Consider the following 27524-nt stretch of genomic DNA (forward strand, 5'->3'; position numbering starts at 1 on the left):
TTCTAGAAAAATTGACCACCCTAGCTTACCGGTTTTGTCTTAGCAGTCTCTGCACACACACAGAGCTTCCTAAGCACTGAGCTGATTACGAGCCAGCCAAAAGCACCAAAGCTAGAAGTGTTAAATAGAAGAAGGGGTTGCTGCACTAACAGTTTTGAATTGTTTTTATTTTTAAATGTTAAAGTACACCGGCAGAGCCTCTTGTTCTTGGGGTATAGAATTAATTTAAAAAAATCTTAAGACTTTTTTCTAAAACCTGGCAGTCTAACAGGCACTACTCTTGCTTTCTTCCTTTATTCCCATCAGACCAAGGCCAGAGAATGATCCATGAACACTGCAACATAAAGAAGAGAAATCTGTTAATTTTGTTCTTCAGATCAAATGGTCAGTTGCAGTAAGTTAGCAGCTAATCACTATTCATCATGGTGACACCATCCAGCTTCAAGAGGCTGAAGAACTAGGCTATGGTCTTATAGGGAGGTAGGTGGATTTACCCAAGAAAGGTTATAGTGTATTCATTATAACAATAAAATGTTTCTGGGACTAGCTTCTCCCTTAGGTGGGAAAGCCACAGGAGGGTTCATACTCCTTTTTTCTTGGCATGAGAGGAGACTTCTCCCAAGACTGGACAGTGGTTCCATTCTCCTGAGCCAGGGGATACGCTGAGAGTCATGGTCTAAGGCTGCCATTCGGTCTCTGCTGGTGCATCTACGTCCCACAGACTGTTCTGCCAATGGATCTGATCCTTGCAGCAGGCACCCTTGTTCAGGCCCACTGCTTGCCTCCCCCTTCGTTGTGCATGGGACCCAGCAGGAACTAGCAGTTTGGAAGGGGTGAGACTACTGTTATGTGCAGGGTTATGAGGGGAAATGTGACATGGAGAGTGAATCCAACCTCGAGTCTGGACCCTACAGCAGGTTTCTCGGGGGGTACATGCACAAAGAGCTCTTTTCTACACTCTTCCACTTGAGCTCTGATGAGGTCTTCAATCAGCAAATCACAGTAGGGGAAAATACAGTAATTAATTCACAGGTGCTCTCTACAATCTCAGGCTTATCTGCAGCAAAATGACTGCATATACCCATAAAACCTCCTTCAAACATGATTCTACACCCAGGGCTTATGTTCAAAGGACAGAGAAGAGAATTCAAAAAGAGAGCCTACAGCAGCTTATCCCAGTTCAGGCTTCCCCGGGGCTGATTAGGTAAGGCAGTCTTCCATGTGGAGCTTAGCAAAAAATACACTTGCACTAGACTGCATATAGCAACTGCTGTAGAATCACTGCACTGTGAATCCCTTGCTGGAGCTCTGAACAGCCAAGCCAGTCTATTTAGTACACAAAGGGGCTGATAAGCAATTGAAAAATTAACTCCTGATGTTACAGCAAGGTGATGCAGGATATCTGCATGCAATAAACTGAGCATCTAAACTAAAACAAGGTATCATTGGAGCTAGCCAGCCTCCTTACTGTAACCTTGTAGCTGAATGAACAACCAATATATTATTAGTCAATTTATATGACAGGGTAAACCACTTAGCTTAATGCCCATGTAGTCCTGATTTGAGCATAGGGCCATGCCAAATTTGGATGGACTGAAGTAAATTGCATCTGTGCTTCTGGTTAAGAACCTGATTAGAATCAGACTATGCGAGATAGAGAAGCAATGTCAACAGGTCCCATGTGATCCATCCTGACAAGTAACCAGAGTCAACAGAAGCAAGAGTAATTTTTTAATACTGTTGTAGTCTGTTCTCTTTTACCCTGAATTAAGTGTCAATGGAGTGAGCAAACACCAGCAGAACTGCAATCCATGAGCTGCATAAGATGCTCAGGCAAGTGAGGAGATTCAGGAGTTAGGACACTATCCTAGAACTTGGGAGACAAGGGGTTCAACTCCTTGCTCCCTCCAGAGTTCCTATGGGACCTCAGGCAAGTCACTTGGCCTCTTTATCTGTAAAATGGAGACAATCCTCCCAGTGGTGATGTGAAGATAAAGATGGTCAGACACTCAGATACTGTGGTGATGGGGGCCATAAAAGTACCTTAGGCTGCAACTATGTGCAGCCCTGATCTAAATTCATTCATCTGAAGTCCAAGTTAAACCCAAGTATGTATTTGTCCCAGTCTCACTCTGGCAGAGAATAACCTTCAAGGACAGCTCTCTTTGGTATGGAAGATGGTGCAAACACCTCATTGACAGCACACTAATCTCTTTACTTTCAAACCCCCTTTCACAGACAGCAAAGAGCACGCATGGTCAGGCAAGAGCTCATTCAGAAAAGCCTCTGACACATTTAATTTCACCTTATGCCCTTTTTTCTTATACAAGAAAAGGTAAATATTAAATGTTCTCTGCATCTCCATGAAATGATCATGCCTTTGGATGAACGAAAGCCAAGAATATAACTGAACAAAATGATCCAATCTCTATCTGAATGGAACAGGGAGGCTGCTGAACTAGCTCTGGAGTAGAGGGAAGATTTAACTGAAATAAGTACATAGCCAAGGGCAAGGTCTCTGGCTAACAAAAGTGAAGTTTGAATGCACCTGAATTTTTCTAATTCATAATATCAAGTTACTATTCTAAGTAGTTTGAAATTACATAGCCTGTTTAGAATGCTGAAAATCCATCATCTAACAGCATCCAACAAACTGGCTTTAAGAACAAATGGAGACTTTCAAGTCCAGTAAGGCCCGTTACCAGTTGATGGGTATTCAATGGCTTAGGAAGAATACACTGGTTATAAAATGCTTCTCTGAGGCAGGACGACATTTTATCTAAACCGTCCATGACAGGAGTTTGTCTAACCTGTTCTTAAAAATCTCCAGTGATGGAGATTCCACAGCCTCCATAAGTAATTTGTTCCAGTGCTTAACTAGTATGTATGTTTTTCCTAATGTCTACTCTGACCTAAATCTTCCTTGCTGCAATTTAAGTTTATTGCTTCTTGTCCTATCCATAGTGGTTAAGGAGAATAATTTATCACCCTCTTCTTCTCACTAGATGTGGTCTCAAGTCAAAGATGAAACATATAAGTAAGGACTGTGTAAGGAAGAGCGCACACCTGCTGCCTGGGCTGTAGCTGTTATATGTATAAATGCAAAACTACAGTTTCAGAGGTCACTTGGCCTCTCTAGTGCCAACTTGCCCCTCTTTGTGAGTGCTTGAAACTACATTCATTTAAAATAGGAGGGGGTGTGGGAAGAAATCTGTATCAAAGACAGGAAGGCAAGGGAAGGGTGACAACTGAGATGAGAAGAATTTCCTTGGCAGTTTAGCAAATTGAGGTATGGAGGCCTAATCTGAGCCTCCATCATATCACAATCGGTTTCAATGCTCTGGCTCAACTAGAAGCTGATGCAGTGTTTACTGGATACGATTTTATTCAGCATGCATGTTATGCAGGAAGTCAAACTAGATGATCCTCATAGTCCCTTCTGGCCTTACAAGCTATGATTCTATGAAGACTCCCCTTCACCCTCCTCGTCCAGTGTTAAATTTCATTGTAATGCAGGAAATACTAACGTGCTTGGCAATACGTTGTTCTCTGGCCACTCTGAAAACTATTTGTAAATATTACCTGTTCACACCTGGCAAAAGAACGACACACAGTGTATTATTCTCCAGACTTCTATAGAGCTTTTTGATACTGTGGTCTAACTTCTTCAGCTTTTTCCTTAGGTCTTGCTCCTGGGTAGAATAGGAACAGAATGGTACTAGTATTAGATCCTATTGTCCTAGGTTTTATCAGCAATCCAAGTACGACTGCTGCCTTAAAAGCAGTTGGACTCACTACCATTCTTACTGGATGTGAATGTACAACATGCAAACTAGCAATCTTTTGTTGGCAGTCTCTGACCAGGGTCTGAATGGCCACAGATAGATGGTTGGTACTTTATCTTGTCTGTCCTAGGAGGTCTCTCCAGGCTGGAGTTGAAGCATGGTGACTGGGAAGCTGCGAGGAATCACAGGACTGTTGCAAACTGATTTGCAATTTTATCCAGTAAAGATTATTTGTTCTTTCCTTTGAGGTACTCAACCATGGAGATACCCATCAATCTATACTCTCTATTAACACGTGACTTCCTTCTTTTCATGTTTCTCCCCATATATTTTATTTTAACATTGGGTCTTTTTGCTTTTGAAAAATGTAGGTCTCTGATTCCTGTGTAGCATTGTACTCTGCTGAAACCAGTTGCACTGGTTTTTGAATTTGTCTGAGCAGATTCTATCCCAAAACATAACGCATTCCATCTTCAAGCTGCTTTACAAATATTAATTCATTCTTAACCACTCCTCTGCCCCCAGAATAAGGTAAACCCATTCTATAGATAGGAATCTGAAGTTAAACATTTTGTCCAAAGCTATTGGTCAGTGTCTGACCTATGACTGGAAAGTCTGGTTTCCCAGCTCCCAGAGCTGTATTCATTCCACTCTACCTTGCCTTATGATTTACTGTGACAAAGGTATTTAACTCACAGAGGTAGATAGTTGTTCCTTTTTCACATGTAGGATGTGATGTGCCAGCTGAACAGGCTTCCCATTGTTACGGGCCATATGACAAATCCATCTGTGGAGGTGGCTAGGAGTGAGAGCTTTTCTACTTTGCAGTTGGCTGCCTTCAGCTCCTTGCCTGTTTATATCTTGAAGAGCCTGTAGGGCACTTTCTGAGGTTTGAAACTCTTAAAAGAAAAAAAACAAAACAAAAATCACAAGTACCTTAGGTCAGCAGTCGTAGTTCAGAAAGCGACTCTGCATTCTCAGCACCCAGAGGGCAAAGCTATGGCATATAGGAGACTAGGCCTAAAGTCATTGTCGGAGCACAATCTCACAAGGGGATCATCGTCTTCTGCTTCAGTCTAAGCCTGGGACTCTGTAGAGCCACAGGTCCAAATTCCAGTGGAGTTTGTTCAGCATTTCAGCCATCCCTGGGTAGGTCAGCTGAATTCTACACAGCTTACTGGCTGGATGTCTTTTTAGATGAGACCATAAACAAAGTTTGACAAACAAGCCATGGCACTTTGTCAGACTGCAGCCTGCATGGCAGCCATCTTCCACCCCTGGGGAATTTAAGTGCTGGAGTGGGTATATAGTTTGTGAAGCACTTTGGCACTCCCCTCGATGCAGAAGCTATTAATATCTAAAGTAGTATTAATTTTTTACAAACTCCTGTATGTTTTAAAGCAAAATGTAGCTACATGGGTGACCAAGATTAGGCAGCTGACTAGAAACGATCCAATGACAACGCATAGTGTCACCTTACTCTGAGCTACAGGGAGTATAATCTCCACTAACTTCAATGGGAGGCCCAAGTGAGGAGTTTCTGCAAAATTAGGCCTATGGGGTGTTGTGTGCTACATTTACTTACTCAGGAAACAGTAATTTCTGTGCTTCCCTCTTTTGAGATCCCTAGGCCAGAAAAGAGCTTGCAGGTCTTTCAAATGACTGAATTTCTCTTGCAAGTCTGTCTCAGTTAGGGTTTTCTTCAGCCCTGCCACATAAATCACACCTTCGTTTTCAATATCCATTTCGAGCTCTTTTATCAGCATGTCACAGTCTAGCATCATCACAGTGACGGGTCTCTGAACCTGGGTGTATCAAATGGAAATACATGTAACGTGCCAGTCTGAGCTGTTTTAGGGATTATGGGTCTCAGGAATTCTACCTTCGATTTACAAATTACATTTTCCCCCAGAAATCTGACAGACAAGTTTGTCTAAAGAAAATGAGCACATCTGCAGCTCTCTAAACATTCTTTGGGCTAGCTGAGCCAATTAACTCCTCAGGCTGCACCTGGAGGAGGAGCCAGGGAGCAGGGATTAATTAGATGAGGCTCGCCTGGATGGGAACAGAAAGGGCCTGAACAAAGCCCAGGGGCTGCAGAGAAGTAGAATACAGTCAAACCCTGGCAGAAGGGAGGGTGTTTGGCACCACAGAGGATAGTGTACAGTTACTCCCTGGAAAGAGGGAGTTTGGGCTGGAGAAGGGGAGAGAGCCATGGAAAGGCTATGGGTTAGGGCAGACCTTGGCTGCTGATGAGAGGGCCTGGGACTGGAATCCAGAGTAGAGAGCAGGCCTAGGTCCCCCTACCAGTCACTGGGGAAGTGGCAAAGACCAGGCAGTGGAGAGCAGACTGCCTGGGACAGTTTGTGCTGAATATTTTGATACCCCAGAAGGGGGGAACATGCATAGTGACCTTCCCAGAGGTCCACATTATGAAGGAGCAACTAGTGTTGCAGAGACAGGATGAGCGACCACCAAAGCAGCACGTAGCCCCTGGAAGGAGCTAATCCCCCAGAGCAGCCAGGAGGCGTCATCCTTAACAGTGAGTGGACCCCATGATGGGCAGATAATCTTAAATGCATCACTTATAATTAGATAAGAATCTAGTACAAAGAATTACCAACTATATACCATCTTGACAGATGACCAGATCTAGACATAGCAAGATTGAGACCAGGGTGCCATGGCAACCTTAACTAATAGTCACTGAGGACATCTAGCAACCCTGAATCCTAAGGGGGGTTTACAGTCAGAACATAAGACTGGAAGCCAGGATTCCTGGTTCTTACATTGACTTGCTGTACGATCTGGGGGAGGTCACAACCTTTTTGTAACCAAATCTCCCCATCTGTAAAATGGTTTTAATTACTTCTGTAACCTTTACAGGTGTTGAGGCCTAGTTCATTAATGCTGGTAATGTTCTTTGAGATCCTCAGATGAAAGAGGCTATAAAAGTACTTCATGTCCATATTTTAATGTCTTATGTCGAATATAATTCAGGCTTTTAGCACATGCTTATAATACCTTGATGCAGGACCCTGCAACATCAGTTCCATTCAGACTTTCCATAGCAAGCTGAGCAGCTTCTAATATTTCATACTGGATACAGATGTGGGGCTTTTAAAAGAGAGAATATTACGCTGAGTCTTCTATTTCAATTACAGTATCCCTCTCCTTTCACAAATAAGTATTTAACAGGTTGTTGGAAAATATCCTAAGAAGCCTTTTATATTCTATATGTAATACAATAAAGACATAGCATTAAATAGGATGTTTCATTGCTTTAACTTAACTCTCAACCTATTGTTTTGCCATTAAGGGCCTTAATACTCTTCCCTCCACTAAGGAGAGAAAATTTCCATTGCCCCAGTATAAGGCTTCTTATCCTGGACAGTTTCTACAGTTTCTTTGAAAGACCACTGTTTGAGCTAGTAGCACAACAAAGGTGGAGTTACACCATACTGGCTGTTAACAATAGCTTTCCACAATGAGTTCTTGGTGTTGCTGACTGTACTGCCAAATGAGCAGACCAATCAATGTTTAAATTGTACCATCTCCTAGTAAAACTAAACAGTGACTTTGCATGTCAGCAAGTTAACATAGTTAAAAGGATTCTCTCTGTTACTCACCTGGTGTGTTTCCGTGAGCACAGTAAGTGATTGGATAGGACCACACTTTTTAAATTCTCTCCTTAAAGACTTCAGGCAAAAGTCTTTATCAAATGGACCTGCATAGACAGTCAACATGTCAGCTAGCTGGATTCTCATCTGTAGGAATACAAGTTAATTCAGGGATTTTACAAAACAAAGAATCTGAAAAGTGCTGGGTCCTCTCCAAGCTCAGCTTTAAAGAATAGTCTAAGATATAGCTTTGTTACCTTTTCACATACTTCAGCAATAAGGTTTGGTGCAACATGCTCTGAACTCAAAGCAAACTGAATGACACTGAATGAGGACAGAGGAACTTCTTGTATAGCTCTTTTAAGTATCTACAGGGGGGAAAAATTCACACAGTAATGATGGTCAAGGTGTGCAGACAAGTGATTAAAGCAGGGGGCTGCAAATGAGAACTTTTAGCTTCTAATTCCCAACTTTGCCTCTCATTCTGTAGGTGAGCTTGGGCAAGTCACTTCATCTATTTGTAGTTCCTATTTACTTGCCCATAAAATGGGCATATTTCAGGAAAATACAGGATCAAAATGTATTTTCAAAGATGACAAAACCGATTCATCTAAGGAAGCATTAAGACTGTTGCTGACACTTACCATTTTAGGTTACTCAACTTTTTTTTAAATGCAAAAAACCCACTCAAGAATGTATAGAACTTCTATTTCTTAGATACATATTTAGAAGAATCTGTTCTAAGTTCACTTACCTGTTTATTTGAAGTGCTCAGACTGTTCTGACCCAAGCCAGAAGAGGCTAGTTCCTTTCTGCTCAAGAGGAGAGTTTTTTGGCCAGTAGCATTCAAATGGTCTAAAAAACTAACAGAGTCATGGTAAATATCAACTCATCTTTAAAACTAACTCTTAGACTAATTAGAAACCTTTGAGAAAGTATTTGTTAAAAAAAAATGCTAGTTCTCCTTGGAAGAGAATTTTTAAAACTAACACTTTCCACTGCGTGAAAATACTCATCTTGTGTCCTTAATATATTAAAAAAATGAGAATCACATAAAATTCACTGTTGAAGTAATCTAAGCCTTTTAGTTTTTAAAAATGGTTAGATTAGGTGTAACTCAATAGCAAGTAATATATTTTGAGAGGGAGAGAGAAATATCATTTTGATGCAAAACAATGTATTATGATTTCCCAAAGAACTGATGGCAATGAAATGGCTCTGTATGCATTAGGAAGTCCTACCACCATGGTTGGGGTTTGCTTGGAGGTTCACTTGACTGCTTCTGGATTCCATTCTGTTGCAGCTGTAATGCAGATTTTTGCTGTGACAACTCCATCAGATTTGGGGCTGACAGCACCGTCTCCAAATTTAGTTCTACCACCTAGAAAGACAAACAGACACTAATTCCTTTTCAAGGTACTTTTCAAGCACACAGCATTCATGGGCATCAATCTAGCAGTGTGTCTCCATAAAGTCATCTCTGATTTAGAACTGGAAGCCAAGCATTTGGGAGATGGAGTTGTGCATAACCCTGCAACTGTGAAAGCGTACAAGTGCCTTAAATTAGCAAAAGACATGGAAAAAGAACTGGAACCAAAATGGGTAATATTGAAAACAGGGAAAAGACCAATAACATGAGCATAATAGAGAGACTAGAGGGATTTAAAAAAACCACTCAGGATATATTTTGGAGCATTCCTGAAGATCAGGCAATTTCTACCAAGACTGATAGAGTGTCCCTGTACACTCCACAAATGGGGAATGCAGCTCCCAGAGATGATGATAGCAGTCCTGATTTGTCAGGCACATGTTATCATGCTTTGATTCTAAGCACATCAATGGTCCCACTAAAGTCAACAGAATGCTTGCATGCTTAAAGCATAATTATCTTCCTCGATCAGGGCCCAAGTGCACAATTATCCTAATAGAAAGAAATGATGAAACAATCAACCTTTTTTTTTCTTTAGGAGGGCTACAAACTATATATATTGAGCTTTTTAAATAAAAACTAACAAAAATAGGTTAATATCCTACAAAGTTACATACCTTTCTGGGTCCCTGGTCAATAAAATATTGAAGCAATTCAACTGCAGCTTCAGCATCTTCTGTTGGATCATGACCAACTTTATTTTCACATTGAATTTCCTTCCTAAAATGTCAAAGTAAAACATACAAAAAGGATACAAGTTTTCACACCCTAAATGATATAGTAGTTTTTCAGAAGCCCCGTAGCTTGTTCTTTTCAGGTGGTATATTTATCCCTGTGCTCAAAGACTGTTGTATTTCAATTATCTTCGAAACCGTGTTCTTCTGAAATGTTCTAAAAGCCATTGAAATATATAAAGAATTTCTGCAATGTTCAATATTGCTTACAACTGTTAAAGATTTCATAGATGCCTTAGACTATATAGTGCTTTGACAGACCTTAGCTATCCTTATCTTCAACCAGCTACACTTTGCTAGTTTCCCCATCTCATAATTTGCATGTAGTATGGCAGTCTTTCCTCTCATCTCACCAAACCATTACTACTAAAGAATATATTATGTCTACTAAACATGCTATAGAATATTTGCTGGCATGCTATGGAATATCATTAAAAACTCAAAATAAACTTGTCAAAGCACAATTTCTGAAACATTACCCTTGCTTGCTGTATTCACTTTCTTGCTAATCTGAAATGAGTCTCCTAGTCATGTGTGAATTAGACACACCAAAGTGTTGAAAAAGAGTATCCTGGCCTCTTAAATGTAAGATTCAGCAGCTCACAATTAACAGAATTAGCGGACACATGGTCTTGTAGTTGAGGCACTGGACTGGGAGTTAGGAGATCTGGATTCAATTCTAGCTCTGCTACATAGTCACTGTATGATTTAGGCAAGTCACTTAACCTCTCTGCCACCATTCCCTACCTGTAACATGGAGATAGTAATCCTTGTCCACTTCAACTGTTTAATGTTCAGGGCAGGACTCTTAAGGTAAATCTACACTGTACACTCACTGGCAGCAACATGTAGGGTACATGGAGTCTTTCCCCACTGCCTCCCCTCTGCCAGAGCCTTTCTCCACACCAGAGAGAGGCTCCAACAGCAGGGAGGCAGTGGGTCACTACACTGCTAAAATAGCAGCAGGCACTGCTTGGGTGTGTAGTGAGCCATGTAGGGCACGGTATACTCGACTCGCCTAAGCAGTGCCTCACCATCTACACTGCTATCTATACCTGTGCTCGGGGGGCTTGTAATGTCTGTACTCAGCACACTGCCATAAGGAGTGTGCAATGTAGACATACTTTTACTGTGAATACATACATCACGTACTACTATTATAATTCACATTACATGTGTTATTTCATGCACATTATATAAACATATTAAGTTATAGATAAACACTCATGCACCTGGTGTAATAATCGTGATTGGTAAAACAGTACATAGCAGTACTGGTTATCCATTGGCATAAACTATGACAACACAGTAAAAAACACGTACCCTAAAACAGCTTTCGCTAAGAATTTTAGCTTGAACCGTTGACCTTTGTGTCTGGCAAAAAGCACTGAGGTGTCAATAACACTGGGGTGTATCATCTGGAGAAGAGAAAACGTCACCAATAATGAGAGTAAAGAACATCAGTATTATGGAATTGTAGTAGTAACTCCACAGTTAACGCTGGGATGTGCTTTCCATTAAAAGCCCGTTCTTAACCCTGTGATAGCCTCTTATGTTCCCAAGGAAGAACTGACAGAATTCCATGTGGTGAAATACAAGGAGAACAGGTTGCAAATGCAGAGATATATCCTTCTAGGTGCTGGGTTCCCCAATTGTTTCCCCACAGACCCTCTGACTACTGGCCCAGATTCCAGACATAAAAAGAGGCCATAGGTGCCCAACAAAATACCCTACTCATTACCACAAGACAGGTCTGAAATCCCCCTCTGGCAAAATGGGCACAGATTATGCTCTTCAGTTGTAGGATGATATATTATGGTCATTTAAATTTACCATATGAAAGATTTGTCTTTACCACAACACAATTAGGTGCACCCAGCAATGGCTGAAGGGAAAGGGGGATATAGAGCCAAGGCTGCTGGTGAAGACTTTTACAGCTTCTTACTTCTTGACTTCTGTGTTTTCAGAAGTCCTCATGTTTTAAATTTTTACACTCTTAAGCCATCTTAAGAAAAGCCTGGTGAATAAGTGATTAAAGCTCTAAACCAGAATTATTTTGGTTCAAGTATGAAAAGCACCAGACAAAACCGGTCCAAGAGGGCTGAGGGAAATCCCCGTAAGAGCATGCTCACTTGTAAAGCGTGGAGGTCAGCATTTAAAGAATGACCCACTAATACCGCATCACGGGGAAGCAATTTCTTTAGTTTGTCCTGAATCTCTGGGAGTTTTGTTTTCACTGGAAGAAGAATCTTCCTTGTGATTCCTGAGTATCTTCAAAACAAAAATGGCAAATATAAACCAACATATTAGCAACTTCATTTACTAGAGATCATTTCAAGCAGGACACACAATACACAGATTACAAATGTGACCGTGTCAGAAATATAACTGTGGCTTCCTACATAAATTATTCTGGTGTGAGGAGGACATAGCACGGGGGGATTTATTAAACTGGTAAAGAAATGTTTTGGGGCCTGTTGGGTGAAAGAAGGCTGCTGAACGTAGCAGAAGGGGATTTTCCAGATGTGCAAAAGTGTGAAATTGGGCCCAACCTTAATATTTTGGGACTGAAATGTAGCTTGAATTTTGCCTGGTTTCATTATGAAAGTTCCTCACAACTTGGCTCTTGGTACCTCTGAAAGTTAGTGAAATGATATACTCATTTTATAGAGCACAGGCCTGGATTGCGCTCTCATGCTCTTACTACACCATGTCTTCTATAACTAGCAGTAAAAGAGTAACCTGTGCTGAATCATTAACCTGTAATCCAGGCTTTTCTTGGAACAGTGCAGAAAGCTAAGTGCATCAGACATTCTTGAAAGGCCACATGGATCAAACTCAGTCTGAATGGCTCTCAGTTTTACAGGAGGGGATGGAGGAATAGGCTGGATACCTGGTGAGGTAGTTCAGTATCTGGGTTTCAGGTTTTATAAGCTCATCCATGATGCACCGACCCTCTGCATCCACCAGTGAGACTCGAGTTACTTCATTCCCCTTCTCAGTGAGGCACTAGCAAAAATAAAAGAAAAAAGTCAGATCAGAAATCAGCACTGGGTTTATTGCCAATCAGTTGTCTCAAGAATACCAGCAGATTAAAATCTGCTTTGATTGCAGCAATTGCAATCACTACTAAAAATGTTACTAACCTGAAAGATTTACCATCTATTACTAGTTTTTAATAGTGCAGAGAGTTCTGATTAATATTTGACGCCCATTACAAATGTAGCAGGTGCACATCAAATTGTAACACACAGTTAATCTTTAAGAGGAAAAATTGATCACAGAATAACTTCATACTTTAACCTAGGGCACCACAACTGATTGAATTTTGCAACTGCTCTGCCAAGAAGTGCTAAAGCAAGAGATGGGCCCACCTATTTAAAAAGGGTGCAGGTGATGCCAAAACAAGACTCTTCTTCAAGGACCAAAGTGCATGAAGGGGCAATCCTCAGCTCAGCACAGAGCCTGAACAACTGTGTTGGTGCTGGGGAAATGCATAAGGAGAAGGAATCCTCTTTCCCCACCTCTAGGGTGAAAGGCTGCAACAGCCCCCATGATCCTCATGTCCATTCTGCACAGCAGTGGATCCGCCTGTCCTGCCTCCTGCATGGTATGTACAGAACCACTGCGGAGCTGAGTGTTGTATGCATTAATGCTCCCAGCACATCTTGGCTATGCTGTATTTTTTTTTTTTTGAGAATTCTCTCATTGGGGAGGCTGCCCTCGTGCTACTGACAGAAGAATTGCTGGTGCAGATGGGCAGCTGCTGTCTTTACAACTGTGTTTTTTGGTAGAAATACTCTGGAACAAGCAGATGGTGGCTGGCCTTATTTTTGGAGCCAGCGGAGGTTGTACAACTCATTTCCTATCCTTCTTTAAGACAAGAAGTATTTTTTTATACCATTTCACAATCCAGCCCAAAGAGGGGGCTGCTGTCTGTCCTCGGTCTCTCGCATTGTGTGTGGACATAATTCTCACACCCAGGGGATCCTAGAAAGAAAAATAAAGAGATCTGAGAACAAGAAGAAGAAATCTGTCTCGTGTAACTCAGCCAGTATAGATGAGGAGAATGAAAGCCTCAAATGACTTTGGTAAAGAGCCTGCACTCCTTGTGCAACTAAAACTCCCAGTGAAAACCAATGGGATTTATTGATTTATTTAAATGTATTAGGCTAGGATTTTTACCAAAATGTATATGGCCTGACCTTCTAAAGGATAATTGTATTTTCTCATCTCTTCCAAGGTTAGAATATAGCTGGTCAGACCACGCTTTTCCTCGCCGTATTTCTCAATGATCGGGTCTTTTTGCAGGTCTGAGTTCTTAGAAATATGTCCACTAGAGGCAGAAGCTGAACCTATAATAAGAAATTGCACTTTTAAAAGCTGCCAACAAGTTCATACAGTATTTCTTAAGAGTGGATAAGCTACTGTACTTAACATGCACACTATCACATTTCACTTTGAGGGGTGGCAGACTTGACTAGCGGACAGAGCACTGGACTGGACTCAGATGACCTGGGTTCTATTCATGGCTCTGCCACTGACTTGCTAGGTAACCTTAGGCAAGTTGCTTCATCTGTCTCTGCATCAGTTTACCATCTCTAACATAGAGATGATACTGCCCTGCTTTGATACATGCTAAGTATTATAATTATTTAAAATTTCATCTCATCTGTCAGAAATTATTTTTGCTATTAACTTCTCAAACAAGCAGAAAGAGAGATCTTTCCACTAAGTCAGTGGTGCTCAAACTGTTTCAGTCACCCCCGCTCCTCCATTAGTGCACAGCCAAGGCTTCCTCAGCAGCGGCACGTGTGCTGAAGGTGCAGCTGGGGCTAGAGATGGAGAAGGAATGAGGGCGGAGCCAGGCAAGGGGTGGAGTGGAGCTGCAACTGGAGTGGGGGCTGGTCTAGGGGCAGAGAAGGAGTTAGGGCAGAGCAGGACTGGTAGGATGAACAGGTTTTGGGGAGGACTGAGGCTGGAAGCATGGTGGTCCCTTCCCGCCCCTGCCACCTCTCCCCCGCCACCCCCAAATTTCCTGTGTACCCCGTTTGGGGATCACTCCACAGGTGATACTAAGGATATATGTTACACTAGGAAAATACAAGTTCTAACAAAGGTGTTTGTTACAGTGTCTATTGAACTATCCAAGTTATTTTTTATCCATTGTCATAATACTGACAGAATGGATTTTATCAACACACTCCCCCTGGGAAATAAGGCGGTATTTGCACCTTTTTAAAGGGGAATGGAAGCACAGGGTAGGTTAAATGACTTGCCCAAGGTCACAGGGGAAGCCTGTAAATTAGGAACTGAACCTAGGTCTCCTGACTCCCCATCCAGTCCCCAGATCACCAGACTAAAACAAGCCTTTCTACCGTTATGTTTGAAGTCACATAAAGAAGCATAACTTCAGGAAAAACTTGTCTGAAACTCCAGTCTGTGACTGTAGCTTATTGTCCAGATTTTAGAAAACTTTATCTATTAATACATTACAAAGTAAAACTTGCTAATTCATCTGTTCAGGGCCCGATTCAGTATTCTTTGCACTGAAAATTTCCACTGACTTTAAGTGGAGTTTTGAGTGTGCAAACATTGCAAGACCGATCCATAAAATTACAGCGAGGATCACAAGGAATATAAATAATGAGAAACCAGCTGTCAACACACTGTAGTTTACCTAGTTCACTGTCCAGCATAACAAAGAATTACTACTGAGACTAATGCAGAAGTCAAGAAATGAATACCTAACGAGCCTGAATCTATTTCAGAGATATTTCTCTTATAAAATACATTTTAGAATGATAGTGTAAATACTTACAACAGCTTCATAAGAGAAAAATTTGCGGCTTTAATATCCCTTTCACAATTTTGTTGTTGTAAACTTCCTTCACATTTACTTTTGATAATAAGCAAAACAGACTAATAGAAATTAGCTAGAGACATTTATTTCAGAGTTAAGCCAGTGATTAGTTGTGTCTTGTAATCCTGCATAAATGTATTTAGTTTCAAACTGATTGCATAGGATACAAACAGATTCAAAACATCCTCTGAAATGGGTAAACAATTGTTGAAACTGACAGTGCAAAGCGAGGTACCTTGTATGCTGTTCTGATGTTTCATACTTATGCCTTCTCCACACACACTAGCTATAAAATTAGTTGAAGTAGGTGGTAAACTGAATCTCTGTTATTAAACAAAAAAGAAAACACATTAAAGGACTTTGCTGAACAAACGAAAGTAAAATATTTCAAAATTAAATTAACAAGTAAGGAACAGTACTCCTACTACTATGGAAATTCTGACTCTATCTTTCCCCATGCCAAATTTGCCACTAGTGTAATTCCACTCAAGTCAAAGAAGGGCAAGTATACAAGACTAATTTAAGTTAGAGACAGAGGGATCTCAGTGGTTCAATGCAATTTTTTGTGTTTAAGTGAGTATGATTTGCAACTAACTTCTTTTACTTTAACTAACTTCTTGAGAAACTGCTCATGACATATTTCAGGGGGTAGCCATGTTAGTCTTTGTGGCACCTTAGAGAAATTTGTTATTCTCTAAAGTCCTACAAAGACTCCTCCTTATTTTTGCTCATGACATGATGTTCCATAAATCCACAATCTGCACACACCATATTCTTAAGTAAAATGCTGTTAATTGTTACAGAAGGAAGAGTTAAGGAACAAGCAGCAGTGAAAACTAAAGTGACCTTTATTAAAAAAAATAACCATAATTAGCTTTGCAGCTGCCTGATCCCACCCTATCTTCCTGTCACAAGCTTCCACCTCTGTTCCAGATGGACCACCCCTTTCCCTCTACTGCCGAGAAATACTGCTGTCTCATTATTCACTTATTTCTGGGCTTCTTCCATCATTTATAAAGAACAATACATTTTCAAGGGAACATCACAATGATTTAGCTGAATAATACAGGACTCTCTTCTAGCTACTCAATTATCATTTTATACCCTTAGCTTTCCAGAGGCAAGCAGAACTGATGGTTCCTTGTTCCTGGAAAGTTAGGAAACTGCTCTAAATTAGAAACATATGTTTGCTGCAGCTATGGGGGAATTTCCTAAGATTTTACTGATTTAAAGCACACTGTTAAAATAAATAAGACATATAAAAGAGATTAAATGTAGCTGGGCAAATTAAAAGAACTTTACTACATCCTGCCTCAGCAATAATCTCTTCAAGGAACAGGAGGCACTGTTCCCATAAAACACAGTATTGTTTGCAAACACTAAGGGACAGATCCTCAGCAGGTGAACCTCTGCCAATTTATACCTGCTGACAGCAAGTCCTAAGTCTACTGAGATATACTTAGAATATCTTCACCCTCTTGAAGATGCAGAAAATATTATACATTAGTGTGGAACTGCTGACATCTTTTATTTCACATTTTATGACTTCAAAAACTGCAAATCTTTAATCACTCTGCTTCTAATATCAGAGCTTGATCCTTTGTCCTGGGCTAACAGCAGGTAGGAAGGGAGGGTTTCTCTCATATTGCCCCTTGGGATTCAGGGATGTCCAGTTCTCACTGGGAGGAGAATAATTTCACTGTAGCAGTTAAACAACTGGGGCATTGTTGGCTGAAAAATCTTACTTGGTAGCAACACAGTTTGGGGACTTACATGTTGAAATGCCCTTCTGAGATGTTTGAATTGCAAATAGAACCTGTAGAAATAGAGCTGGCTGACTTCCTGAAGAACAATAACCACAACCTTAGCCAGGTGTCTTCGGTGATAAATACGACACCAGCTGCATTAGAAATCAAAGCAATACAGTTACCAATACTTTAAAATTAAACAAACACAGGACCAGTTCTGTTCCCATGTAAGTCACTGGCAAAGCTCCCACAGACTTCCGTAAGAACAGAATCTAGCCCTTTATCTTACATATTGGTCCATACATGCACATCATCACGTAAACAACGTACATGGGGAAGACAGAGCTCTGAGCTTTACGGTAGTATTCATCCCCATAACCTGCCTCATGTACATGCTCATCAAAATGAGTACACAATCAAAATCTAGCTATGACTCATCTATATAATAGATGGCCGATATGGTGACAATGTTGCAAAAATAATCAGAGGATATTTAAAAACAGTACTTATGTGCCTTTAGGTAGGTTAGCATATGTACAGTAGCATGGGACGTGCTTGTAGCCAGAATATAAACATATACTATACCTGGGTTGAGATGCATTGTGACGTTTTCCCAAAGCTGCGTACTTTAGGAACTCATATACCTGTTCATGGCTGATTTCACAATCTTCACCAAACAACCCAGCTGACAAGCGGGATTTCTTCTCCTACAAAAAGTGAGTGCAAGCAAAGAACCATTTACATGCCCTACTAAGTAAATAATGTAGAGGTTCAGTGGAAAAAATGAAGGTGATTGTATTGCAAAAGGGCATCTTAATGCTATTGGGGTGATCAGAACAAGAACATTTAAAACACTATTTCCTATTGCTAGGTTTCCCTAAATCATTAGGCAACATCTCCTGTCGGCTCACATGGTATTATTATTAGTTACTAGTTACAGTAGCTTAGGTGCCCCAGTCTGGGACTCTGCTGTCTAGCTCTGGACAAATATACAATAAAGAAATTTTCCCTGCCCAATAGAGCACACAATCTAGGTTAACTCAGCTGTGGTATTCTGCCCTCTCTACACAGCTCTCATTGCCATCAGTGGAGTTGTGCCCATGTAAACAAAGGCTAAATCTGTATCCCTTTCATGCAAGTTTACTTGTTTAAACCTTTCTACTCAGTTTATACTATCCTGTCTGTTCTGGGCAGTTGGGTTTGCTGTCCACTTGCAGAAAAAACAGCACAATCTAAGGAAAAGAGCAGCAGGAAAAGTCACAGAGATCATTTTATAAGAGTCAGAATGAAGAACTCAACACACACAATTCAGTTTAGCAGTTTATGGAGCCTGCATGTGTCTCTTTCTTTGCTAGAAGGGAGCAAAAAAAAAAAAGGTTTTGGGGACCTTCATAGGCGATACAGCCAGTTGCAATGGAGATTGCACAATCCATTGCAATTTTATGAGATAGTCTACATTATACGCTTGCAGGGGAAAGGTGCCGTGGCTGCAATTGCTAAAACAAAAGGGAGGCCGTGGAACTATACTATATAGAGGAGAAAAGTAGCTATGGAATAGCTTGTGGTGAGCAATAATCATGCCTTGAATGCCTACTGAAAGTACGGAGAACTCTGCCACACACACACACAGGACAAAGAAAATAAAAGGAGGATATGGGTCCAAATACAGGAGGCACTGTGAGACTCCTGCAAGGTGCTGAGTGCCCTCAACTCCCACTCACTTCAGTGGGAGTTGAGGGAGAGATCAGCACCGTGCAGGATGGGACCTTTTTTGATCATATATAGCGTTATTCCACACACTGAAAATATTTCCCCTACCATATGTTGTGGATGCGATTCTGATATATTCTGACTGATAGTCATGACACAAAATGCCATGTGGTAAAATGTAGGTACCGTTAAGGCTTCTCTCATTACACTAGCACAACCTTTGTTAAATTGTTTTTAATAATCTGCTAATATAAAATTGAGCTAGTGCACATATTGAAGTCATTTTAAATCAGATAAGAAAAGTCTAAAATAAGGTCCCAATTTTGTTCAGTCCAAGTATTTTTACTAAGGCTATTCTTAAACACAACGGCTCATAATAATAGTTTCTCATCTATCATGCTAGGTTGGACAAATATGTAATGACACTTTTAATGAACCCTAATGAAAGAGCTACAAAACAGCCCAGCAGCAGTTTCCGTTATCAAAGTCTACCTGGCAACTCGCAGGTATTTAGACACTTCAGTCCCTAATCAGGTGCAAATAAGACTCAGCTCACATGTTTGATATGCTTATAATTTCCCCAGAGTAGATACCACACCACTTTTAACTCAAGTATCTAATGTATTGTGCAATAATTGCTCTGGGCTGACTTGTGTCATATGACCTTGTGCTATGTTCCATCAGATGTAAATTTACTGATGTAATCTGATGCAACAGCTGCTCAAAGATGTACTTTTCTTTAAAAAGCATATAGTTGTTCAGCGTGGATCATGTTTATTTTTTATGAAACTTTCTTAAAAACAGTATTTTCTAGCAGAAGATTTTAAAGTGGAGATTCAAGGGTTCAAGTTTTTGCAGCAGGAAGAAAATTTATTGTTACATCGACAACTAATAATATACAACACACACTTTATTATTATTATAGTTGATTCTTACTACTACTAGTAAAATGCCTATACAAGGTTCTAGGTGCCCTAACAAGATATTAGTAATACAATAAAATCTCAGCAGTAGTAAAATAATCAATTCAAAGAGCCAGCTGCCTACATCTATAATATCATTCTACAAAACAAACTCTCAACCCTCTTCAAAAACTCATAACTTTTGAACAGCTGGGTTATTTCACAGCTGGCACAGATGTGAAAAATTACAAATCTCCCTGAAAAATGTGGAATTCAAACTTTCCATGAGTTTAGCATGTATTTGCATATGCTGAGAAAAGGCTTAGAGATGCAGATGTGACTGACTAGCTGATACGGAGATATGAGTTTTGGAGGCAGGCTGGACTGAGGCCTTGGCTAGAGCCACCTAGCCTACTCCTGAATTCTCTTAAACTGAGCCTGCAGATCAGGCCACCTAAAGCAGCTAGGTGAGAAGGGAAAGGAACATGCTACATCTTAGGAGAAAAGGGATGTGACTCTTGAAAAGAAAACAGGATAAGTATTTTTAAGGGGGGAGGAGAGCTGAGTGCTTTTTTCTCCTAAATTCTTAAACTTCTTATATACCTCCTCCCCCTCTACTTTTAAAGGTCTCATCTGCAGGCTCATCCTGAAAGAAACCAGGAGCAGGAGAGCAGAGAGGAATTATACACACTGGACTAGTAATTGTAAAAAAGGTCTATACGGAGTCATATATAATATGGAATATATAATAGCAGGGAGTTTGACTTTTGCCACACCATTCACGGAGGAATAAAAGCAAAAACACCTCTTCAGAAGGAAGCAATCATGAACTGAAAATAAGCTAATAGATATAACTATGATGTTATATTACACCTACATACATGTGTAATATAACAAATTATTGATTACACTGATTACCTTATGTTGGTGCTGGTTTTGGCAAGTGTCTTCATCTACCTTCCTTTTCTTTTTAGTTTTCTGGGGTTCTTCCACTTCATTACATTCATGGGACCTTTTGTGTCCAATTATGCAGGTTGCCTCAGCCATTTCATTTGCAAACATTGCTTAGAACAGACTGTACCTACATTTAAAAAAATAGAAATCAGTCATACTCTTGATAATGGGTTTTACAGTTAAAAACAAGTCCAGTCATAATTTCATTTGTAATATGATATGAATTTAATTGTGTGACCCAAGAACTTGTTTATGTCAGCTGGAATGTCCTGATTCTGGTACCTACATTCTGGTTCACCAAAAAATATTGTGTGAACAGCTACAATACAGCTGTTCAATAGGGTTTTTAAATAAAAGCCAGGGTCACAATGGTCACTAAAATCATTATGCAGTGTATGTATAGCTACCAGGTAGGGAGTTATGTATATATACTGATAATATGTTCTTCACGTCTGTATCAAGGTATAGTCACCAGCAGAGGATAAAACAACAGATTTGTGTCAGACAGACATTTATTCACTTGTCTCTTCAGGATGTAAATTAAGCATTGTAAGCTAACACAATGGAAACCTATGTGTATATACCAAATTAAAAAAGAGATGTGTAGTCCATAGGGAAGCAGCATGCGGGAAAAATAAGCCACAGGTGATTATCCTTTCTGTGAGTTGAGACAATGAACTTGGGGGGTATAAGTAAAAGGGGATTGGTTCTGCTTTGAGCAGGAGGTTGGACTAGATGACCTGATGAGGGCCCTTCTAACCCTGATATTCTATGATAACCTCTCTGAAAAGGCAAAGAAAACATCCTCTTATTCAGCACCTAGGAATTAAACAGGCAGTGTGTTTACATTCATGAACATGAAATCTCAGCCAGCCTTGCTTGAAATGCTGCAGAGGACTTTGGGGTGAGCTAAAATTCTTCAGACAGGGCATTAAACTCTTAGCTAAATTTAGCCTCTAGAGAGCATGTTATGATTTTGTTTTATATGTACCCATTTGTTTCCAATATTCTTCTTAACTACCCCTTGAATCTTTGGTAATAAGCTTATCCTTGGCTTCACTTTATCTCAGTGCTGTAGTATTAAGTTAGTTACTGATCTTGAGCTGAATCATACAAGCCGGTGCATACACTGTTCCTTCGGGGAGAGCAGACCTGGTATTTATTTCTGCGAGTGTCCAGTGGATAAGGGGCTGGGCATACAGAGGAATGCTTCAAAGGGACTCAAGGACTGGGCTGTACCTGCTATTAACCTACAAAGCAAAATAAGGGCTAGCACTGCCCAGAGGAGAGTGCTTGCATGGCTAACAGGCTGGTGGGTGCAGGGAGCAGCCACTCAACTAACCACAAGCAAGTTTCCCTCACCCTGGGGGCAGGGGGAAACAAGGTAACTCACAGTCCTGGGTACCGCAAAAACCATCACAGAGTATAGCATTGTTGTAAGCATGCCTCGGTTCCCATTTAAACATTGATATTTCTTGGGTTAAGCACAACAATGGATTGGATCAGCAAGAAGTCAACTGTGCAGCAGCCTAATTTTCAAAACTCAATTTCATTGCACTGCTGCTACTAACGGAGAGGTTTTGTCCAGTCCATCATGACTCTTGCTTTTCAGCTTGAACAGAATATCTGCCGAGATTCAACTTCAGAAAGGCTGACTGGGAAGGTTTTCTCTCTGAATTGGATGAATCCATATGTAATATTACTCCAGCACACAAGTACCATGGAGAATTTGTCCCCCTGATGCAGAAGACTGCCCAAAAGCACAGCCTTAGGGGATGCTGGACAGTATATTTACCTGGGCTTTCAGAAAAGACAAGTCAATAATATAAGAAATATTCAGAATGGTGAAGAAACCACTGGGCTTGGGGAAATGCTTATGAGAGAAATTGGAGAGAAGCTATGCAATCGTTGGAGGGAATGGAGTGAAATAAGAAACCTGTGACATAATAGCTAAAAAGCATAGGCCACCATTTGCTAGCTGAACCCTGATGGACAACAAGCAAAGCACATTGCCACAGTCTCTTCCAGCTAAGTGGCACACCAGTTCATCCTAGATGGTAAACCAGGCCACAAAGCAAGGTGCAGAATGACACAAGTCAACCAGGAACTTTGCTCGCTCCTCAGAGACAACAAAGTCCACTATGAGCGGCTCAACACTGAGAAGTTGACAATAGCCATGAACACCCTGAAATGTAGAAAGAGACCGTGACTCGATGGTATAGCTAATTAACTATTATTACTACACGAACCTCAGGACGAGAGTACAGAAATGGCTGCTTGACTTCAACTTTTGGATGGGGATAATGCATATACCCAGGGTGTGGAGCCAGGCCAAAGTGGTTGCATTACTTAAAAACTACATAAAGACCCTCACTCTGCAAAGAGTTACCTCCCAATAGCCTTACTCTGCTCAACCAATGAGCTATAGGAGCAGATGATAATGGGTAGAATAGCATACAATAGTGGAAGGGTAACTGACTGAAGATTAAGCCAGTTTCTACCCACAATATTCATGCTGTAGCCAAGTTGCAAACCTAATTCAGTACATCTAAAATAGCTTCAAAATTTGCTACATTACAGTGGCTGTGTTTGTTGAGCTATCAGCTGCTTATGACACTGGGAATCATTATGCATGTCTATTAAGTTGGCAAGAATTCTGAGAAATAGCAAGATAGTACAGTCATCTCCTTAGTCTCGAACTGATGTTCTTGTCAAGATGGATGGCAGAAAAGTCAATGGTGTACTCAATGGAATGGATTTCCCCAAGGTTCAGTGCTCTCACCCTGGCTGTTAAATGTCTACACAAATGACCAGCTAGAATTTCCCCAAGATGCAAAGATTTACTTACGTGGATGATCTTTGTATTGCCAACCAAATGGGAAAATTTGAAGATACTGAATGCATTCTGTCTGCATTGAAAAATACTATTGCACATGGTTCCTGAATGCCAACCCTAGCAAAATACAAGTGTGCACCTTTCACCCAAAACACCAAGCCAAACAAAAACTCCAGATATTGTGGGATGGTACAACCCTTGAGCACTATGAACATCTGGTGTATCTTGGGGTCACATTAGACCAGTGGTTCCCAACCTATTTGCCATTGTGGGCAAAATATTGAGCTCTCTGCGTGTTATGTGGGCCGCATTCACACAATATATATACTACCTATATGGCCCTGAGTTGTCACATGGGCCGCAGTTGTGTGCTGAATGGGCTACAAGCAGCCCATGGGCTGAGAACCACTGCATTAGACCAAATACTGAGATTCAAAGAGCACATCAAGAAACTGAAAAAAAAAGTGAACTCCCAAAATTGTATTCTCCAGAAACTAGCCAACATAAAATGAGGAGCTGATCACAAAACACTCCGAGCAATCTGTTTCATCCTGTTACTCAAATGCAGAGTACTGTGCCCCAGTGTAGTTACACTCAAACCATGCACACCAAATTGATACTCAACTTAATTAATCCTGTAGGATTATCACAGAAACTTTGAAACCAACTCCCACACTGTCGCTATACTACCTTGCAGGGACTGCACCACCATCAGTGAAGTAGGATGCCTTCAATAAAAAGGATCATGCACCTGGTTGTCTCCCCATGACATATACGGCATGGACACATTTCACCATGCAAGAGTCTGAAGTCCAGAAAGAGCTTTGCCTCTAAAAGTCCCTTACCCCAAAATACTACTGTGGAAGACTACAGTGTAACAAAATGGCAGGAAATGCCGATGATCTTGGAGAATCCAGTTTCTTCAGAACAACTCCCTCAGGCACTGGCTTCCAATGTCAATACTGATGTGCTCTAAATGGAGAGAGATCTAGAGTGGCAAAAACTGGTGACAATGTGACCAAGTGGAAACTGAAGAATGAACCCAAATGTGATTGTTGAGAGTCTAGGCAAACACATCCTGTACGCCTGAGGAACTATTAAAGATAATTGACAACACCAGGTCTTGGCTGCAATTTTGGATGGACAAGCTATGATGATGAACTCAAACAGAAATGGTTTCTTATTCCAGCTTTCTGAAAACCCTAACTTCTATTTAAACTCCTGTACTGACCTCTGTGACATTCTGTACCTTGGGAGAGCACCTGGTAACCCTCACATTCCTCATTTATATATAATTGTGATATTGCATATGAAGCAGGCCTTGTGAGGTATCAGGAGAAAGATTATGATCTGCTGAAAGTCACTGTTCTATCGAAATATGTATATCATTAATGCATATGAAGTTATAAGAATTGTGTTGTGTGGTTGTCACTAAAATATGCTGTGGGTTTGGGAAGTGCCAAAATACTAGCTCTCCAGAGACAATGCCAAGGAAAGTAACCAACATCCGGGCGGGTGTCAAACCACCATTAACAGCCACTGTCCAGCAAGGGAGCTACAATTCAATGACTCATCTGCATAAGGCCACACCGGGGAATTGCTCAACGTTGCCTGGGAACTCACCAGACATGGACTAAGGCCAAGGGTATAAACAGAACCCAGGCCCAGCTTGTGGCCACTTTCTCCTGCCTCACCTACGCTGCAAGCAACAAAGATACTCAGAAGACTGAAGACTCCAACAGAGGGGACTGGCCCACGTTTAAGGGACATACGCATACCTGTATATTAAGGAGTGCAATATCCAGTGAGGTGAGAAAAACTGCTTAATCTAGCTGTTGCCCAGTATAATAGGGTCACATGGTCCCAGGCTGCACCCCGGGGATCCCGTCACAACCTCACACAGCATCTCAGGGTGCAGGATCTTGTTCCTTACCTTTTAACTGGTGATGGTACTAAAATTTGCCTGTTAGTACTCCAGTCACATAACCCTGCTGCTCTTGTTTAGTGACTTTCCTCCAGCTATTGCACAGAAGAGGTGAACTGCAAAAATTAGAATATAAAAAAACAATAACTCTGCTATACCATGTAGTCTAGAAGCTCTCAGCCTTTCCAGACTACTACACCTTTCAGGAGTCTGATTTGTCTTGAGTACCCCCAAGTTTCACCACACTTAAAAACTACTTGCTTACCAAATCAGACATAAAAATACAGAGGTGTCACAGAACACTATTACTGAAAAATTGCTTGCTTTCTCATTTTTGCCAGATAATTATAAATCAGCTGGAATATAAATATTGTATTTACATTTTAATGTACATTATATAGAGCAGTATAAGCAAGTCATTGTATGAAATCTTAGTTTATACTGATTTCACTAGTGCTTTTTATGTAAGCCTGTTGTAAAACTAGGCAAATATCTAGATGAGTTGATGTACCCGCTGGAAGACCTCTGTTACCCCCAGGATTACATGCACCCCTGGTTGAGAACCACTGATTTAGTTCACCCTCCTCCTCCCAGCGCAGGATTATCTCCAGGCTTGGAAACATTACCAGACTCCTACTGCCCAGAGGTCAAAAGATGAGTGAGGGCAGAGGGCAACAGTCAGGTGAAATGCCAGCCCACGGGCAGCACGTGAACCTTCTGCTCGGGGAGACCAGTCCCCCTACTCTCCTTCTGCCTGAGGCCCTGCCCATCCTCCATCCTTTCCACCCCCTCTCCTCCACTGGAGCACCAGGCAGGCGGCCTCAGCACCGGAATGCTGGGCAGAAGTGGGCACCGGCCACAGTTGCCCCAAGTCCCAGCTGCAGGCCTGCCAGCCTCAGCTCGGGCCATGGGGGAAGAGTGGGAAATAGAAACAGGCAGGAGGTGGTCTGGGCGTGGAGCGTGGGTGGGGCCATGCGGGGTTGTTTGGGGAGGCTCAGCCTCCCCTGGTCTGTGTGCTATGAGCCACCCATACCAGCCTGCTTCAGTTTGTGGAATTTCTTCTAGAGTTTTGTTCTTAGACTCAGGACAGGCTCTAAGCACCAGCAAACAATTCCAGGGGTGGTATACTGGCCTTTTTTTGCACTCTCAGAGATTGGGGTGGCAAATTTTTTGCTTGGGGTGGCAAAAAACCTAGAGTCGGCCCCACTCAGAGGCTCCATTTTTTATATCAGCCAGTGAGTCAGAAAAACATGACACCTTCTCTCCCACCATCTGTATCTGGCTTCTTTCTTTGAAGCTTCCACAGCAAAGCTTCCTGGTTTTTGTAGGAAGGGAGGATTCCATCACAGCCTCCTGGCTGCTGGAGGACATGGGGGTGTTTCCACTACTCCAACCTCACACTTCGTTTTGTTAAATTCCCTTCTCCTGTAATAGTTACAGCTGCTTCCCAAGCAGCAGCAGAAGGATGGGAGTATTTTTGGCAGGCTCACTGCTGCCAATAAAGTTAGGAAGAGCAGCTGTGAACGGACTTAGGTTGTGTTAATTTTACTCAGATACCGTGTGGCAAAGCCCTGAGCAGCAGCAGAGACACTGGTACCAGCTGGCTGCAGACTCAGGAAAAGAGAACAGGTTTACACCTTGGCAACCACGGTGGTTAAAAACATGGCCTTTCTCGAGGGGTGCCATGCTAGAAGGGAGGGTCCCCCACGATGCCCGCCCACGTGCCCCACACGAGGGGAGGGGAGGGAACTCCCCGGCAGCACCGGAGGAGGTTCCCCAGGATGCCCCCCCGGTGCCCCAGTGGCGGAGGGGGGGTTCCCCGGGATGCCCCCTCCGTGGCCGCCGGGGAGGAAGGAGGCCGCCTACAGCTGCCCCAGGGTCTCACCCAGTTCAGCCGGTGCCGGCTGCTCGCTTAACCGTTTCCTCGGTTATCGACTCGTTCTTCCTGGGCCCAGCGGAACGGCCCGGCTCGCCAGGGGCGGGCAACTGCGACTTCGGAGCCAGATCGAAGCAGTAATT

The 27524-nt window shown here is 41.7% G+C and overlaps 1 protein-coding gene across 2 annotated transcripts; it reads right to left on the reverse strand.

The window, feature by feature from the left end:
• Positions 1-146: 146 nt before the first annotated feature.
• Positions 147-27517, reverse strand: REXO5 (RNA exonuclease 5). 2 transcript variants are annotated; one of them, XM_032802109.2, is made up of 21 exons: positions 27391-27517; positions 25515-25621; positions 20710-20872; positions 17765-17886; positions 17205-17331; positions 15667-15754; positions 13774-13923; positions 13470-13558; positions 12462-12577; positions 11701-11839; positions 10892-10986; positions 9452-9554; positions 8647-8786; positions 8160-8268; positions 7663-7773; positions 7415-7552; positions 6810-6902; positions 5371-5590; positions 4482-4684; positions 3583-3692; positions 147-334 (listed from the first exon to the last, which is right to left on the reverse strand). In XM_032802109.2, the coding sequence occupies exons 3-21, from the start codon at positions 20851-20853 to the stop codon at positions 265-267; spliced, it is 2367 nt and encodes a 788-aa protein (XP_032658000.1). In that variant the 5' UTR covers positions 20854-20872; positions 25515-25621; positions 27391-27517; the 3' UTR covers positions 147-264. The 2 variants fall into 2 exon arrangements, with proteins under 2 accessions (XP_032658000.1, XP_032658001.1); XM_032802110.2 differs by lacking the exons at positions 17765-17886; positions 20710-20872; positions 25515-25621; positions 27391-27517 and adding an exon at positions 16906-17110 and having other exon boundaries at positions 17205-17276.
• Between the last annotated feature and the right edge of the window lie 7 nt (positions 27518-27524).

The sequence above is a fragment of the Chelonoidis abingdonii genome, chromosome 9, assembly GCF_003597395.2.
Source record: "Chelonoidis abingdonii isolate Lonesome George chromosome 9, CheloAbing_2.0, whole genome shotgun sequence".
NCBI lineage: Eukaryota > Metazoa > Chordata > Testudines > Testudinidae > Chelonoidis > Chelonoidis abingdonii.

Bases quoted from the DNA above. Each gene is read 5' to 3' on its own strand.
- REXO5 (XM_032802109.2), bottom strand. From the start codon at position 20,853: ATGTTTGCAAATGAAATGGCTGAGGCAACCTGCATAATTGGACACAAA. The intron at 15,755-17,204 runs GTAAGTCCCCAA...GTTTAATAACAG, and splicing joins TCAGAAGGGCATTTCAACAT to AGATTCAGTTTACCACCTAC. The intron at 6,903-7,414 runs GTGAGTAACAGA...CTCTTTTAAAAG, and splicing joins TGCTCACGGAAACACACCAG to CCCCACATCTGTATCCAGTA.